Genomic DNA, 15307 nt, shown 5'->3' on the forward strand with positions numbered 1-15307 from the left:
AACCTCCACTAATTGTCCACTGATTGCTCTATTGTTTTCAAAGCCCTGAAATGTATATTGCTCTACAAAGTGATCCAATCAAATTTTTTTTTTTAAAGGACTAGATCAACAGGCCTGCGCTTTGAGATTTATGACTCTGTAGGGCTACTCCCAGCTGCGTCATCGGTCCCTTCTTTCAGTCAGCCTAGTGAGCATAGTTTTGCCTATTTCTCCATTGTATCTATTAGTCCTCTCCCAACTTCATTTTGCAACCGCCTCCACTGATTTTAAGAGCACCCATAGGCTGAAGTTTTTCCACACTTTGTTTGCAAATGAATTCAGTTCCTTGGAAAGAGATTTGGAATTCTGTTATATGCTGTGCTGTCTCTAGCCAACATCTCTTTGTCATGGCTCCTGAACATAGGGTTGGGATAGTGGCACATTTCTTTCTGAGTGGCATCCCTGCTCTGAGAGCTAAATGCTTGGTGGCAGGGCAGCAGCAATGGCCTCAGGCTTTCTTGACTTGCCTCTGCTGGCTTGGAAGTTCTGATGTATGCACTACAAAGGAGCTGAGTCAAAGGTGACTGGACTGCAGTGTTTTCACTGTGCCCTGTCCAAGGTAGAGCCAAGGTCTCAGGAGTTGGGTTTGGGTAGAAGAGAGTTCCCTACCTGTCAGTCACACTTGCCTGAAACAGCCTCAGCAGCAGGTAACTGGGGGTGGAATAAGAAATGCTGACCTCTTGCCCCTTCCTAGGGAGATAAGCTCAAACTAGGAGGTGTGAAAAGGGAACCCTGTTCTTGGCTGCGCCAATCTGCAGTGTTTATGTGTCAAGGGAAGTGATAGGAAATTGGGAGAGAGGGTTGGGTCTTGGTTCAAATAGCACAGGCTCTCACTCTTCTTACCAACTCTTAATTTTCTTGAGTATTTATTTATTTGCTATATGTTCATAGAGCCATTTCCAGGAACTGTACATATTATTTGTTTTGTTTTCATACTTTTCACTGGTTTCACTAGGGACTAGGCCAATGGAGCTCTTCATGCTTTCTTTCCTACTGGGAGTGAAACTCTGAACCGTACACTTTTAAATGGAGATTACCATTTTTTTGGTATTTGAGAAGAATTTTCAAGTGTCTTGAAAAGCTTAGAGATTTTTTTCCAAAGGGAAGAGGCTGTTAGGGAAGGAACATGAAGTCCGTGGTAGAACACGAACTCTCTGAGGTTAACATGTTTTCATAACAGTTTTGAGTTTCATACATAACCCTTTTTTGATTAGAATTTTTCTGATTTTTAACTACAGTTGTGGCATGATTTTAAAAACCCATTCAGAAGTGTATCATTTAAGAACGTTGATTCCCTTTTGTTTTTCTGTAATTATAAGCTTGGTGTCTAAGAGTATAATTAATGTTTGGTTTTTGTTTTTGTTAGAGGCAGTAATGAACCAGGAAAAAAGAAACAGCATATCTGTCATATTGAAGGATGTGGAAAAGTTTATGGCAAAACATCTCACCTACGAGCACATCTTCGCTGGCATACTGGAGAAAGACCTTTTGTATGCAACTGGATGTTTTGTGGCAAAAGATTCACAAGGAGTGATGAACTCCAGAGACATAGAAGAACCCATACAGGTTAGTTGGTTTATTGCAGGGTTTGTATGTTTTTAATGCTTAGATGAAAATTGGAAATATGCAAATGAAAGACAATTCACTTCACTGATTTTATGAAAGTTCTTTAAGATCAAAATTCGTGGGACGCTTGAGTGGCTCAGTCGGTTAAGCGTCCGACTTCAGCTCAGGTCATGATCTCACAGTCTGTGAGTTTGAGCCCCACGTCGGGCTCTGTGCTGACAGCTCAGAGCCCGGAGCCTGCTTTGGATTCTGTGTCTCACTCTCTCTCTGACCCTCCCCCGTACATGCTCTGTCTCTCTCTGTCTCAAAAATAAACGTTAAAAAAAAAAAAATCAAAATCGTTACCTCATTTCCAGGATACGTTTTATTCCACTTTTTGTGAGGTTTATTAGAGTAATTACATAACAAGGAATATATTCCGTTTACTTAACCTGTTGTATTCTTAGCATGTTGAATTCACATATATTATTTTTCGTCAGTATTTACATAGGTGAAGAGAGTTGAATTCTGATCTTACTGGTGACCTTTATTAGTTTTTGGTTTTTTTACAATTTAGAAAATTGACTAAAGTATCAAGAATAATATAACAAATATACGCCTCTCAGAATTGACAGCTGTTGATGTTATATTTGTTATTTTTTAATAAAACAAATCCTACAAAGTTGACATCATCTTTGTCCTCTCAAAGACAACAGCCCCCATGCATTTAAAATGTAGGTTTCTAGTACAGTTTTAATACTCTTACATATATTATTCATGCATGTGTATGTAAAATACCGTTTTGTGTGTTGTGAAATTTCACATAAATGATACAGTATCATAATTTCATTTATCATTATGTCTTGAGATCTATCCAAGTTCATATGTGTACATACAAATGTATGTATACATGTTTGCTATGTAGTATTTTGTTATATGACTGCCATACTATTTATCCATTCCTTGTGCTGCTTAAATTATCATTAGTTTTTTTTACTATCATGAACTTTGCTACTGTGAACATACAGTGAACATGTGTGCCAAATAGAATTTTTGGATCACAGAGAATTTAATGTGTTTTGCTAAATAAGTGCTAAAGAATCTCTAAAGTGGCTGGTAACCATTTCTATTTCACTAGCAGTGACTGAGAGTTTCCACTTTGCTGTGTGTTCACCAGTACTGACTGGTGTTGACTTTTGAAAATTTTTGTCAGTTTGTGGCATCTGGCTGGCTTACTTGGTAGAGCATGTGACTCTTTATCTCAGGATTGTGAGTTCAAGCCCCATGTTGGCTGTGAAGCGTACTTTAAAAAATAAATAAAAACATGCTTATTGCTTTAAAAAAAAGAAAATTTTTGTATATCTAAAATGGTTTCCTTATTTTATTTATTTATTTTTTTTAATTTTGAGTGAGACAGAGAGAGAGAGAGAGACAGAGCACGAGCAGGGGAGAGGTAGAGAGAGAGGGAGACACAGAATCCAAAGCAGGCTCCAGGCTCTGAGCTGTCAGCACAGAGCCTGATGCGGGGCTTGAACCCACGAACCGTGAGATCGTGACCTGAGCCGATGTCGTACCCTTAACCGACCAAGCACCCAAGTGTCCCTGGTTTCCTTATTTTTTTAAGTAGCAGTTTTCCCGGTTATCCATGAGATTAAGCATCTTTTCTTGTTGATTGATCATTTATATTTCACTTTCTGTTGATTTATTTCCTTGCTCACTTTTCTTTTGGGTTATTTTTCTTTTTCTTACTGATTTATGTGTTGTAATTTCCCCCTATATTGCTAGTATTTGAACTTCTTGCTATTTTTTGTCACATGGAAGTTTTACATTTTTTAGTCAAATATGTTTTTTCTTTTGTCCTTTGCTTTTCTTATTTTTTTTAAACGTTTATTTATTTTGAGAGAGAGGGAGCGAGAAGGAGCATGCGCATAAGCGGAAGAGGGGTGGAAAGAGCAAATCCCAAGCAGGCTCCATGCTGCCAGCGCAGAGGTAGACATGGGGTTCAATCGCATGAACCGGGAGATAGATCATGACCTGAGCTGAAATCAAGAGTCAGACACTTAACCAACTGAGCCACCCAGGCACCCCTCCTTTTTTTACTTTTAATGAAATCCTCTCCTATCCCAAGATCATAAAGTTTTTAAAAATATTTTCTTCTAATGGTTTTAAAGTTTTCGTGTAAGTTTCATCTTCTTTTTCTAAGTTTTGCATAGAACAACCACCCTCTCTACTTAGAATGTCTGTATACATCTGGGTTTCAGTATTTAATTGTTGAATAAATTAGTAATTTGGATAAATTTTCAAATTAGACTAACCTTTAACTTGTACCAAGGTACATGTGGGACAAAAGAGGAAATAGAATTGGCATGTATTGATCAGCTACCATACATCACATGTTTGAAATAAATTGTCTCATTTGATTCTAACAGTAACACTGAGATAGAAATTAGCTCCATTGTATGGATTAGAAAATAGTGTCAGAGAAGAAAAAATAGTTAAATTTAAGTGATAAAGTTACTTAGTTTGATATGTACATAAATTAGTAGGCAGAGTCTTAGTAATACTGGCTGAGTCCCTGAGTTAGCATAGTTTGAAAAAAGTTTTAAAAGGTTTCCATATGGTATTGCATTAGGATTTTTTTTTAATTTTTTAAAACATTTTTTAATGTTTATTTCTGTGAGAGAGAGAGACAGACAGACAGAATGTGAGCAGGGGAGGGGCAAGAGAGAGGGGGAGACACAATCTGAGCCCAATGTAGGGCTCAAACCCACAAACAGTGAGGTCATGACCTGAGCCAAAGTCAGACACTTAACCAGCTGAGCCACCCAGGTGCTCCTGCATTAGGACTTTTAATAGTGCCACCCCACCATTGATATTGGCAAATATGGTGTGATTAATCCCATAATAGTGTTGATGTCTGTTTTAAAAAAGTGCTCTGCCGTTTATGTCAGTATGACAGGATACAATGTTTCCGCTGTGGATTAGCAGTGGGACAAGTTAGAGAAGCCAAGAAAAATTGCCGCTTTCTTTGAATTTGGAACTTCACATTGTGATTTCATCATTTTATTTGAGAAATAATGAGTCTCTAAAGTCTTGTCTCACATATCCACATTCATACAGATATACAAAACAAATTTATTCAGGGACTTTAATACACATATACTTCAAAACCAAATTAATGATTTGGAGGCATATTTTCTTTTTTTTTTTTTTTTTTAACTATTAATACCATTGTAACCTACTAGCCTGAATAATCAGAATTGAATGTATTTTAAGCTTACTTTCAGTGTTTCGAACATCTTCAATACATCATGCACAAAATTGTTGAACTATTTTTTTCTTAAGGGGCAACCACTACACTAAGTAGAAATTCAGTACCTTACTATAAATGAATATATGAGTTATTTTTATTTACTGCTGAAAATAGTGCCAATTATTTTTGCTTTTTTGGGAATTTTTTTTTAAAGCTTATTTATTATTATTTATGAGTGGGAGAGGGGCAGAGAGAGAGGGAGACCCAGAATCCAAAGCAAGCTCCAGGCTCTGAGCTGTCAGCACAGAGCATGATGCAGGGCTTGAACTCACAAACCGTGAGATCATTACCTGAGGTGAAGTCAGACGCTTAACCTGGGTGAGCCACCCAGGCACCCCTTTTTAATTTCCAAATGTCACATGTATATGGTATTTAAAAATCAAGTCATAGGGTTACCATGGTGGCTCAGTTGGTAGAGCACTTGACTCTTGATCTCAGGGTCATGAGTTCAAGCCCCATGCCTGGCATAGAGCTTACTTCAAAAAATATTTTAAAAAAATTAAATTGTAAAAGAGGTTACAATGTTAAGGGGATTATTTTTAAAATTATCTTTATTTGAAGGATAGTTGACACATTAGTTTCAGGTGTACAACATAGTGATTTGACACTTGTATACATTATGAAATGCTTACCATAGTAAGTGGTTACCATCTGTCACTGTATAAGATTATGACTGTATTCTCTGTGCTTTACTTTACCTCCCTATGACTTTTTATTTTATAATTGTAAGTTTGTACCTTTTAATCCCCTTCATTTAAGCCCATCTCTATCTCATTCCCTTCGGGCAACTGCCAGTTTGCTGTCTGGATTTATGAGTCTGTTTCTGTTTTGTTTTGCTTGTTCATTTGTTTCGTTTTTTAGATTCCACACATAAGTGAAATCATATGGTATTTTGTCTTTGATCAGACTTACTTCACTTAGCATACTACCATCTAGTTTCATCCATCTTTTATAAATGGCAGGATTTCTTTCTTATTTTATGGCTGAGTAATATTCTATTGTCAGTATATACCATATCCTCTTTGTTTATCAGTGGTCGCTTGGGTTGCTTTCAGATCTTGGCATAGGAGTGTGTATGTCTTTTCAAATTAGTGTTCTTTTTCTTCCCAGAAGTGCAATTACTGAATTGTATGGTATTTCTATTTTAATTTGTTAAGGAACCTTCATATTATTTTTTACAGTGCTTACACCAATTTATATTCCCACCAACAGTTCCCTTTTTCCTCCATTCTCATCAACAATTATTTTTTTGTCTTTTTGATATTAGTCATTCTGACAGTTGTGAGGTGATAGCTCATTGGAGTTTTGGTTTGCATTTCCTTGACAATTAGTGATGTTGAGCATCTTTTCATGTTATCTGTTGTCCATCTCTATGTCTTCTTTGGAAAAATGTCTTTTCTGTTTCTCTGCCCATTTATTAATAAGGTTTTTTTTTTTTTGGTGTTGAGTTGTAGGAGTTCCTTATATATTTTGGATGTTAACCCCCTCATCAGATACATCATTTACAAACATTTAAGGGGAATCTTTGCCACATCCCCTGTTCTAACCCCGAGAGGACTGTATTTAGTCTTGTTAACTATTCTTACATTTTTATTCTTCTTCTGATGGTTGTTGTATATCTAAATAATATGCTTACGTTGTTATTGATCTGTCAATATTAGGCACTGTCTCTTGACTTCTTACATTAAGAGTTAAGAAATTACCTCACTTTACATCATCTTTTGACATTCAGGTTTTTTTTAACTGAGGGCCGGCCTGACACTGTCTCTTGACCTTACTACCCTGTGTTAGAGATACTAGCATTCACCTCTTAACTTCTCTTACCTATTTCTCTTCTCTTTTTCTTCATGTTAAAATGTTTACTTTCTCTTAAATAAGCACTGTTTCTGTTTTTTTGTAGCTTAGTTCTTAAAGTAGAAAACCAATAAATAATAATGTTATGACTGTGATGTGATGAGTCTGATTATATATCTTTTCCTGTTTTTTTCTTCAAGTGCCTAAATTCCTTTTTTTACCCTTGCATTGGCTAACTTTAGCACCTCCTTTTGTTATTTAGCCTTTTCAAAAATAGTATTAATTCTGTCCAATTTATCCTTTCACTTGGAGGTTCCAGCTTTCTAATCAGTCGGATTCTTCTGTAAGGCTGCTGCACACTATAATCTTGAGACTTTTCTTCCCTGCTGTATTGGTTTTGATCCAGTGTTCTCAAGATCTCCTCTCTTCATTTTTCTTAGTTTACTTGATTGCCAGAAAACATTCTGAAATGCTTCCTACAGTAAAGCTCTAGGAAGTAAATTTGTCTGAAAATGTTTTTCTTCATTAAAAAAAAAAAAAAGTTTTTGAGAGAGACCTCGTATGTGTGCACAAGCAGAGGAGGGATAGGGAGGAAGAGAATTTCAAACAGGTTGCACGCTCAGCTCAGAGCCTAACATGGGCCATGATCCTACAACCAAGAGATCGTGATCTGAGCCAAAATCAAGACTCAGATCCTCAACCGACTGAGCCATCCTGGACCCCTGTCTGAAAATGTCTTTATATTGCTTTCCCAGTTAATAGATGGCTTGGCTAATATAACAGAATTGTAGGTTGAAAATGATACTTAAAACATTAGTGGCACTGCTCTATCATTTTCTTGCATTTGTTTTATTAATTTGAAGTCCATTGTTATTCTTCTCTTCCTTTTTTGTGGGTGACCTAATTTCCCTTGTTAGCTTTTAAAAGCTTGTTTTCTTATTTACTTATAATTTTTACCTTGAAATAGTTTTACAGAAGAAGTTGTGAAGATAGCATAGAGAGTTCTTACATCCCTTTCACCCAGCTTCCTCTAATGCTAACCTCTTCCATATTCCTGTAATTTATGAAAACTAAGAAGTTGATATTGGTATAATACTAGTAATTAAATTACAGACTTTTCCACAAATGATACCTTTTCTGTTCCAGGATTCAATCCATAACACCACATTCTATTTATTTGTCATGGCTGTTGAGTCTCCTGTAATCTGAAATTTCCTTACTCTTTTTTTACTTATGTACTTTTTTTTTTTTTTTTGGCTCACCTTGACACTTTGAAAGTTAGGTATTTTGTAGAATATCCCTCAATTTGTGTTTGTCTGGTATTTTCTCATGATTAGAGTGAAGTTACGAAATGTTGGGAAGAATATCACAGGTATCATTGCCCTTCTTCATCACATTGCATCAGGAAGTACACGATGTCCGTGTATCTTATTGTTGGTGAATTGGTTAAGATATTGTGTGCCAGGTAGCTCCACTGTGAAGTTGTTTCTTCTTTCCATACACTGTTTATTGGAAGCAAGTTATTAAGTCCGGTCTACACTAAAGGGGCGGTGAAGTAAACTCTACCTCTTGGAGGGAAGAGTGACAAAGAATTTTTGGATGTACTGTAAAACAACCACTGTAATGACTAAATATTTCTCGAGAGGGGGTAGGGCAGGGGGAAGGTCGTATTCTTCAAGGCTATGCAATTATCCTGTTTCTCTGTAAAGAAAATCCTGTTTCCCTTTTAGTATTCCTCATTGTTTCTTGCCTGCAGCAATTACTTTATTGTGTTAAAGGCCATTTTTTATTTCCCTTTTTTGCTTCTCCAGTTTTTAGTTTTGATTCTTATACAAGGAAGATTTATACCTTCTTCCCCAATTATTTGTTTATTTGTAATCCAGCATGGACTCATGAGTATTTATTTTATTTTGTGGGTTATAATCCAATATTGTCATTATTTTCTGGCTCACATTGTTCCATCTTTGGCCAGTTGGAAGTTGTTTTAGATTGCTGCCTCTATCCTTTTTGACATGCCCCCATTCTTTTGTTTTGTCTTGTTTTTTTAACTGTAAGAGCCTCTTTTAATCTTTGTTTTTTTAATTGCATAATTAAAACTATGTTTGCATAGTTTTTCATTTATTGTGCAGACCTGTTGGACTTTTCCACTCAGGGTTCACCTTCATCCCCTTTCCACCTTTTCTCTCATTTTCCCTTTTTTATTCTCTATTCTTTTTGCAGTCTTACTTTGTCTAAGTGGGATGCCCCTACATTGATTTTTTTTTTTTTTTAACATCTTGCATCTTTTTTTGGCTTTTTACCTTTTAATTTCCTGTGAGATTTCTTAAGTTTATACTCAGATATGTCTTCTGATTTTTTTTTTCCAAGAGTGCTTTTCTACTGTTTCTTTTTTATAGCATACTCTTCTCATTGTATGGATGCAGGAGTTTGCTGAAAATCAGAGTTTTCCAGCTAAGTATTTTTTTTAATATTTATGTTTCCTCCAAGGTAATTTTTTTTTTTTTTGTCTGTACCTTGCTTTTTCCCATGTTATAGGCTTTCCTGAATTGTCCACTGGTCCTTGGCCTTTATTCAAGTTGATGATGGTGATTGGTAACTATGTTGGAATGAAAGATTAAGGAAGTTTTATGAACTGGTGGCTTTCATTTTAGGCAACTGGGCAGGGATACTGTGTTATAATGCAAGATACCTAATTACCAAAATACTGTAATGTACTGTGGGGCAACATTTCTTTTTTTTTTTTTTTTTTTAATTTATTGTTTAATTTACATCCAAGTTAGTTAGCATATGGTGCAACAATGAATTTAGGATGCCCTTTTTACCCATTTAGACCATTTGCCCCCTCCTACAACCCCTCCAGCAACCCTCTGTTTGTTCCCTATATTTAAGAGTCATTTATGTTTTGTGGGGGCACATTTCTGTAGATAAAAATCATCAAATGTTTTGACCCAATTTTTTGATAGTAGGATTAATGATCTATGTACAGACTTCAATTTACTCTTTTATGTTCCATGTTTCCCTCTCACCGTTTTGAGTCCCATATTTCTACACAATTCTATAGAAGACAGATTGGCTCTCTTCTAGATATATCTTCTTCCTTAATAATCTGTATTCTAGTCTGCAGAAATTTGGTAAAATCAAAACTTATATAGCATTGCATAACACAAGTGAGTTTCACAGGAATTTTTCCTCCTTTGTCTCCTAGCAGTGACCCTGTGGGCACTGAATAGCTGTAATACATAGCAAACACCATGTACATCCAGCCTGAGAACTGAGAAGAGAGGCCTCTCTACCCTGAGGCCAACTCTTTTTGTAGGTTGTGCTGCAGTGGTGGCAGCAGAGACCTGAAAACCTGAGAAAATACCTGCCATCTCTGGCCAAAGAAACCCAGAAATGGGGCCCTTGGTTTCTATTGAATATGAGGAGGGTCACTATTATTTTACTCCGTTGCTATTTTAATCTGAAGGCCCTGACACTATTGTGTATGTGCAGAATAGTGTAGGATGCCTCAAAAATTCTGGCTTTCTGGCAGGAGGAACCAAGAAGAAGGGATATCAGTTGGAAAGTATGAGGGAAATTTTGTGATCTGTGAAAGGTGATTCCCTAATTTCATGTATGGAACAGAATAAATTCTGGGCTCACCCGTGAGCTGCACATGCACAGAATAGACCCAAAGAACCATAGCAAACGCTTCAAGAAGTGAACTGTCTTATAAACCACTACCTGATTGCCAGAATGTGCTGAGCAGACCTAAACATAACAAAGTCTTTGAAAATGATTTAATATGGGAACCCGTAAAGAGGGCAAGATAGAACTAGTCTGAAACCAGATAGGTCAGTTGCCTACTAAAACAAAAACTTAACGTTCCCCAGAGGATTCTTTAACAGGATGCAAAGTCACCACAACGTAATATCCAAAATGTCTGGGATACAACCCAAAATTATTCAACATACTGTGACTCAAGTAAAGTTGACTTTGTGACTGTGTCAAGATGATCCACGTGTTAGAATTACCAATGACTTTAAAGCAGCTATTATAACCATCATTCGTGGACTAAAGGTAGACATGTTTGAAATAAAAAGAAAGGCAGAAGTTTTCAGAAGCAAAATTGAAACTCTAAAAAAGAACTAAATGGTAATTTTGGAACTGAAAAAAAATGCATTATGCAAAGTTAAAAATTCATTTTATGTGCCCAACAGCAAATAGAGATAACAGAGAAGAGTCACTGACGTTGAAGATAGTTCACTAGAAATTACACAGTGTAAAGAACAGAAAAGAAAAAAGATCAGGGGAAAAACATGAACTAGGTCTCAAGGACTTGTGGAACTTACAAAGTTTGTTGTCATTGGAGTTCCAGAAGGCGAGGAGGAAAAGTGTGATGTAGAAAAAATCTTTGACAAAATAATGAACTGAGACTTCAGCCATTATTAGGTGTAAATTATAGATTTAAGATGCTCGTTGAATTCCAAACAGGAATTGACAAGAAATCATGCCCAGGTACATGATAATCAATTTGCTAAAAGTCAAAGGTAAAGAAAAAATCTGGAAAGGAGTCTGAAAAAATGACACATTATGTATAGAAGAACAGAAATTTGAACGATGAATGATTTCTCTTCAGAGAATATGGAGGCCAGAAAAAGAAAAGAATTGCCAACTCAGCATTTTATATCCAGTGAAAGTATCCTCAATAAGAAAGGCAAAACAAAGGGATTTTCAGATGAAGAAAATCTACGAATTTGTTGTCATGTTTTATGACATTTTATGATCTTTATCTGCTAAATATTTATGATATTTATCTACTCAAAAAAAAATGCTAAAAGTTTTTTAGGCTGAAAGGAAATCATACCAGAGAAATTTAATTTAAAAAAAAAAAAAGCAAAATAAATGGTAAATACTTGGGTAAATATAGCAGACTATTACTCCTCTGCTTAAATTTTTTAAAAATGTTTGTTTAAAATAAAAATCTTAATACAGGTATATTTCATTGTATGTGAATGTAATATATGTGGTAAATACAGTGTGAAGTGGAGAGGGTAAAGAGTCTATATGGTTGAAACTTCCTTGTTTTACTGTGAAAATCTAGAACTTGGTATATGTGTTATGAAAAGTTAGATATGCATATTGTAATCCCTTTTATTGGCTACTGAAAATACAGAGATTTGGGGGGGGGGTAAGGAGAATAAATTAAAATAGAATGCTAAATAATAACCCAGAAGAAAGGAGAGAAGGGAAAAACAAAAATGAAAAACAGGACAGAAATGGAAAACAGATACCAAAATGATAGACTTAAATATAATCAATAATTATGTATAATACAGACAAAATAGACTTCATAAAACAATGAAAATTACTGGATATGACAAGACATTTCTTAATGATGGAATGGCTCACTTTCCACGTAGGCATAACAATTCTAAATACAATAGGCACTTAACAACAGAGCTCTAAAATCTATGAAGCAAGAACTGATGGAACTAAAAGGAAAAATAGACCAATCCACAATTAGTCTTGTAGAGTTGATACTTTTTTCTTAGTAATTGTTACAAGTAGACAGAAAAGTAGAAAGGATATAGAACATTATCAGTCAAATTGCACTGACATTCATAGAACACTTTAGCCAATTGCAACAGAATATTTTATATATGAGTACATGGAGCATTCTTGAAGATTATGTTCTTTGCCATGATATACACCTTAACAAATTAAAAGAATAGAAATCACACAAAGTATGTTCTCAGATCATAATAGAATTAAACTGTAAGTCAGTAACAAAAATATCTGGGAAACCTCCAAATTTTGGAAACTAACCAACACATTTCTGACTAACCCTGTGCGTCAAGAGGATATCTCAAAGGATACTACAAAATATTTTCAGTTGAATGAAAATACATATCAAAATTTGTGGGATGTAGGTAAAATAGTACTTGGAGGGAATTTATGGCATTGAATGCTTTTATTAGTAACAAAGAAAGGTTTTAAGTCAATAATTCTTAAATAGAATGAGCTTGTACCTTAAAGAGCTAGAAAACAAATGAATCAAATGCAAAACAGGAAGTTACAAAGCAATAAAGAGGACAAATAAAATTGAAAACAGAAAAATTAATAAAGAAGATCATTCAAACCAAAGCTAAGTTTTCTTTGAAAAGGTAGAATTGAGAAGTCTAGCCAGATTGGCCAAGAAAATTTATCAATGCCAGAAATGGAAAAGGGATATATTATTAGAGCTCCTACAGACAATATAATAGTAAAGGAATGCTATGAATAATTCTACACTCTGAATTAGATGACTAAGGTGAAGTGGATCAACTCCTTAAAAGACACAAATGATCAATACTTGCTCAAGAAGAAATAAATAATATGAATAGCACCATATGTATTAAAGAAATTGAATTTTAACTAAAAACTTTTGACAAAACCCTAGGCTCAGAAGGAAAACCTTATTGGCAAATTCTACTATATTAAGCAATAAATGATACCAATTCTGCAGTCATTTTTAGAAAATAAATGAGGGAACACTCAAGTATTTTATGAGGCCTTCATTAACTTGATACTAAAACCAGAGAAAGACATTACTAGTGAAGAAGAAAAAAACTTAACAGACCAGTATCCTCATAAATACAAATGTCAAAATCCTCAACAAAATATTAAACCAAGTCCAGTAATATATTAAAAAGACTAATATATCATGACTCAGTTGTGTTTATTCCAAGAATGAAGGCTGATTGAACATTCCAAAATCAATGTAATTTACCATATTAACAAGAGAAGGAAAAAAAATCATATGATTACTTAAATACACCAAAAGCATTTGGGAAAATCTGCATTTGGTTTGATAAGAACTCTCAGCAAACTTAAGAATTAAAGGTTATATCCTTAACCAGGTAAGGGGTATTTGTTAAAAACTTATAGTTAAGTTTTTACTTAATGATGGAGGACCTAATACCCATAGGATAAGGAACAAGGCAGAGATGTCTGCTTTTTCTTTTTTTTTTTAATCAATCTTCTTCACCATTGTACTGGAAGTCCTACCCAGTACACTAAAGCAGGAAAAGACATATAGATTGTAATGAAAGAATTAAGTGTCTTTATTTGCAGACACCCTGGTTGTCTATTTAGAAAAACCCTGGTATCTATAAAAAAGGCTGTTCATACAAATAAATGTTTTTAATACAACACCAAAAGTACAATCCATAAAAGAACTGATAAATTGGACTTGATAAAGACAAAAACTTTTGCTCTGTTAAACATTTTCTTAAGAAAATGAAAACACGAGACACACACTGAGAAAATATTTGGAAAAAAAAAAACATCTAACATGTACTTTCATCTAGAATATATAAGGAATTCTCACAGCTCAACAATTTGTAAACAAAAAACCCAGTTTTTAAAAATTGGCAAAGGATTTGGACATTTCACCAAAGAGGATATACATGTGAAAAGCACATGAAAATATTCCACATCACCTGTTATTTGAGGAATGCAAATTAAAATTGCAACAAAATACCACCACACTTCTGTTAACATGGCTAAAATTAAAGACAAGGACACCAAAATCCTGACAATTAGAAGCATTGGCAAGAATGCCAAGCCATTGGAAATGCAAAATGGTACAGCATCTTTGGAAACATTTTGGAATTTTCCTATAAAGTTAAACATATATTTAGCAAATACGACCTAGCAATCTACTCTTGAGTATTCACCCCAAAGAAATAAAAACTATATTCACACAAAAAGCTATGTATATATGTATAGCAGATTTTATTTATAATCACCTTAAATTGGAAATAATCCAAATATTCAACTGGTAAATGGATAAAAAACTGTGTTACATTGTTGGAAGAGGTAATTGAGAGGACTTGACTGCTGGTTGACCTGCAAGCTGAACCTGTGTAATCAGAGGCTTCTCACCTCCCTCCCATGTCCTTGTAATATACATTGTGCCCACTCTTCCCACACTGGGAGCTATTCTAAGGATGTAGCCTTGAGAGAGAGCCGTGTTGAAACCATCTGGACAGTGTATGTCACTGAACCCAGTTAAGACTTCTGTGTAAACTTTTAAGATTTGGCAAGTAGGTAGAGATCTATTCATCTGAAGGCTATCCAAAACAAGCCTCATAAGTAAGTTCCCTTTCTTGTAAGTTAAAACTTGCACCTACCAATGTGGAATGGTCTGCCTCTTTTGGTTTCTTCTTGCGCTTTCTGTAAACGGCCAATTTGTGAACCAACACATATCTATACAAGAGAGTACCACCCTTCAACACAGAGGAATGCATTATTAATATACACAACCACAGGGATAAAATTCAGATGCATTATGTTAAGTGAATGATCCTAGCATCAAAAGCCTACCTATTATATGACTACATTTATATGACATTATGGAAAAGTAAAAACTATAGAGACAGAGAACAGATTATTGTTTTCTAGGGTGAAAAAGGGTGAAAAAGAGAATTTAACTATAGAAAGGCTTTGTGAAGGAATTTTTGGAAGTGATAGCAACTCTTCCATATGTTTACTTTGTTGATGACTAAATGACATAATACATTTGTCAAAATTCACAGAGCTATGTACCAAGAATAATTTTACTGTATATAAATTAAAACAAAGTTTTTAAAG

The 15307-nt window shown here is 34.9% G+C and overlaps 1 protein-coding gene across 1 annotated transcript in view; it reads left to right on the forward strand.

Moving 5' to 3' along the window:
• The window catches only part of SP4 (Sp4 transcription factor), an 83615-nt gene that overhangs the window by 55332 nt on the left and 12976 nt on the right, over positions 1-15307 (forward strand). Inside the window, exon 5 of the mRNA XM_043589064.1 lies at positions 1406-1605. Within this exon, the coding sequence (XP_043444999.1) occupies positions 1406-1605 (200 nt within the window). The remainder of the gene's footprint in view (positions 1-1405; positions 1606-15307) is intronic.

Source organism: Prionailurus bengalensis, chromosome A2 (assembly GCF_016509475.1).
Source record: "Prionailurus bengalensis isolate Pbe53 chromosome A2, Fcat_Pben_1.1_paternal_pri, whole genome shotgun sequence".
Classification (NCBI taxonomy): Eukaryota; Metazoa; Chordata; class Mammalia; order Carnivora; family Felidae; genus Prionailurus; species Prionailurus bengalensis.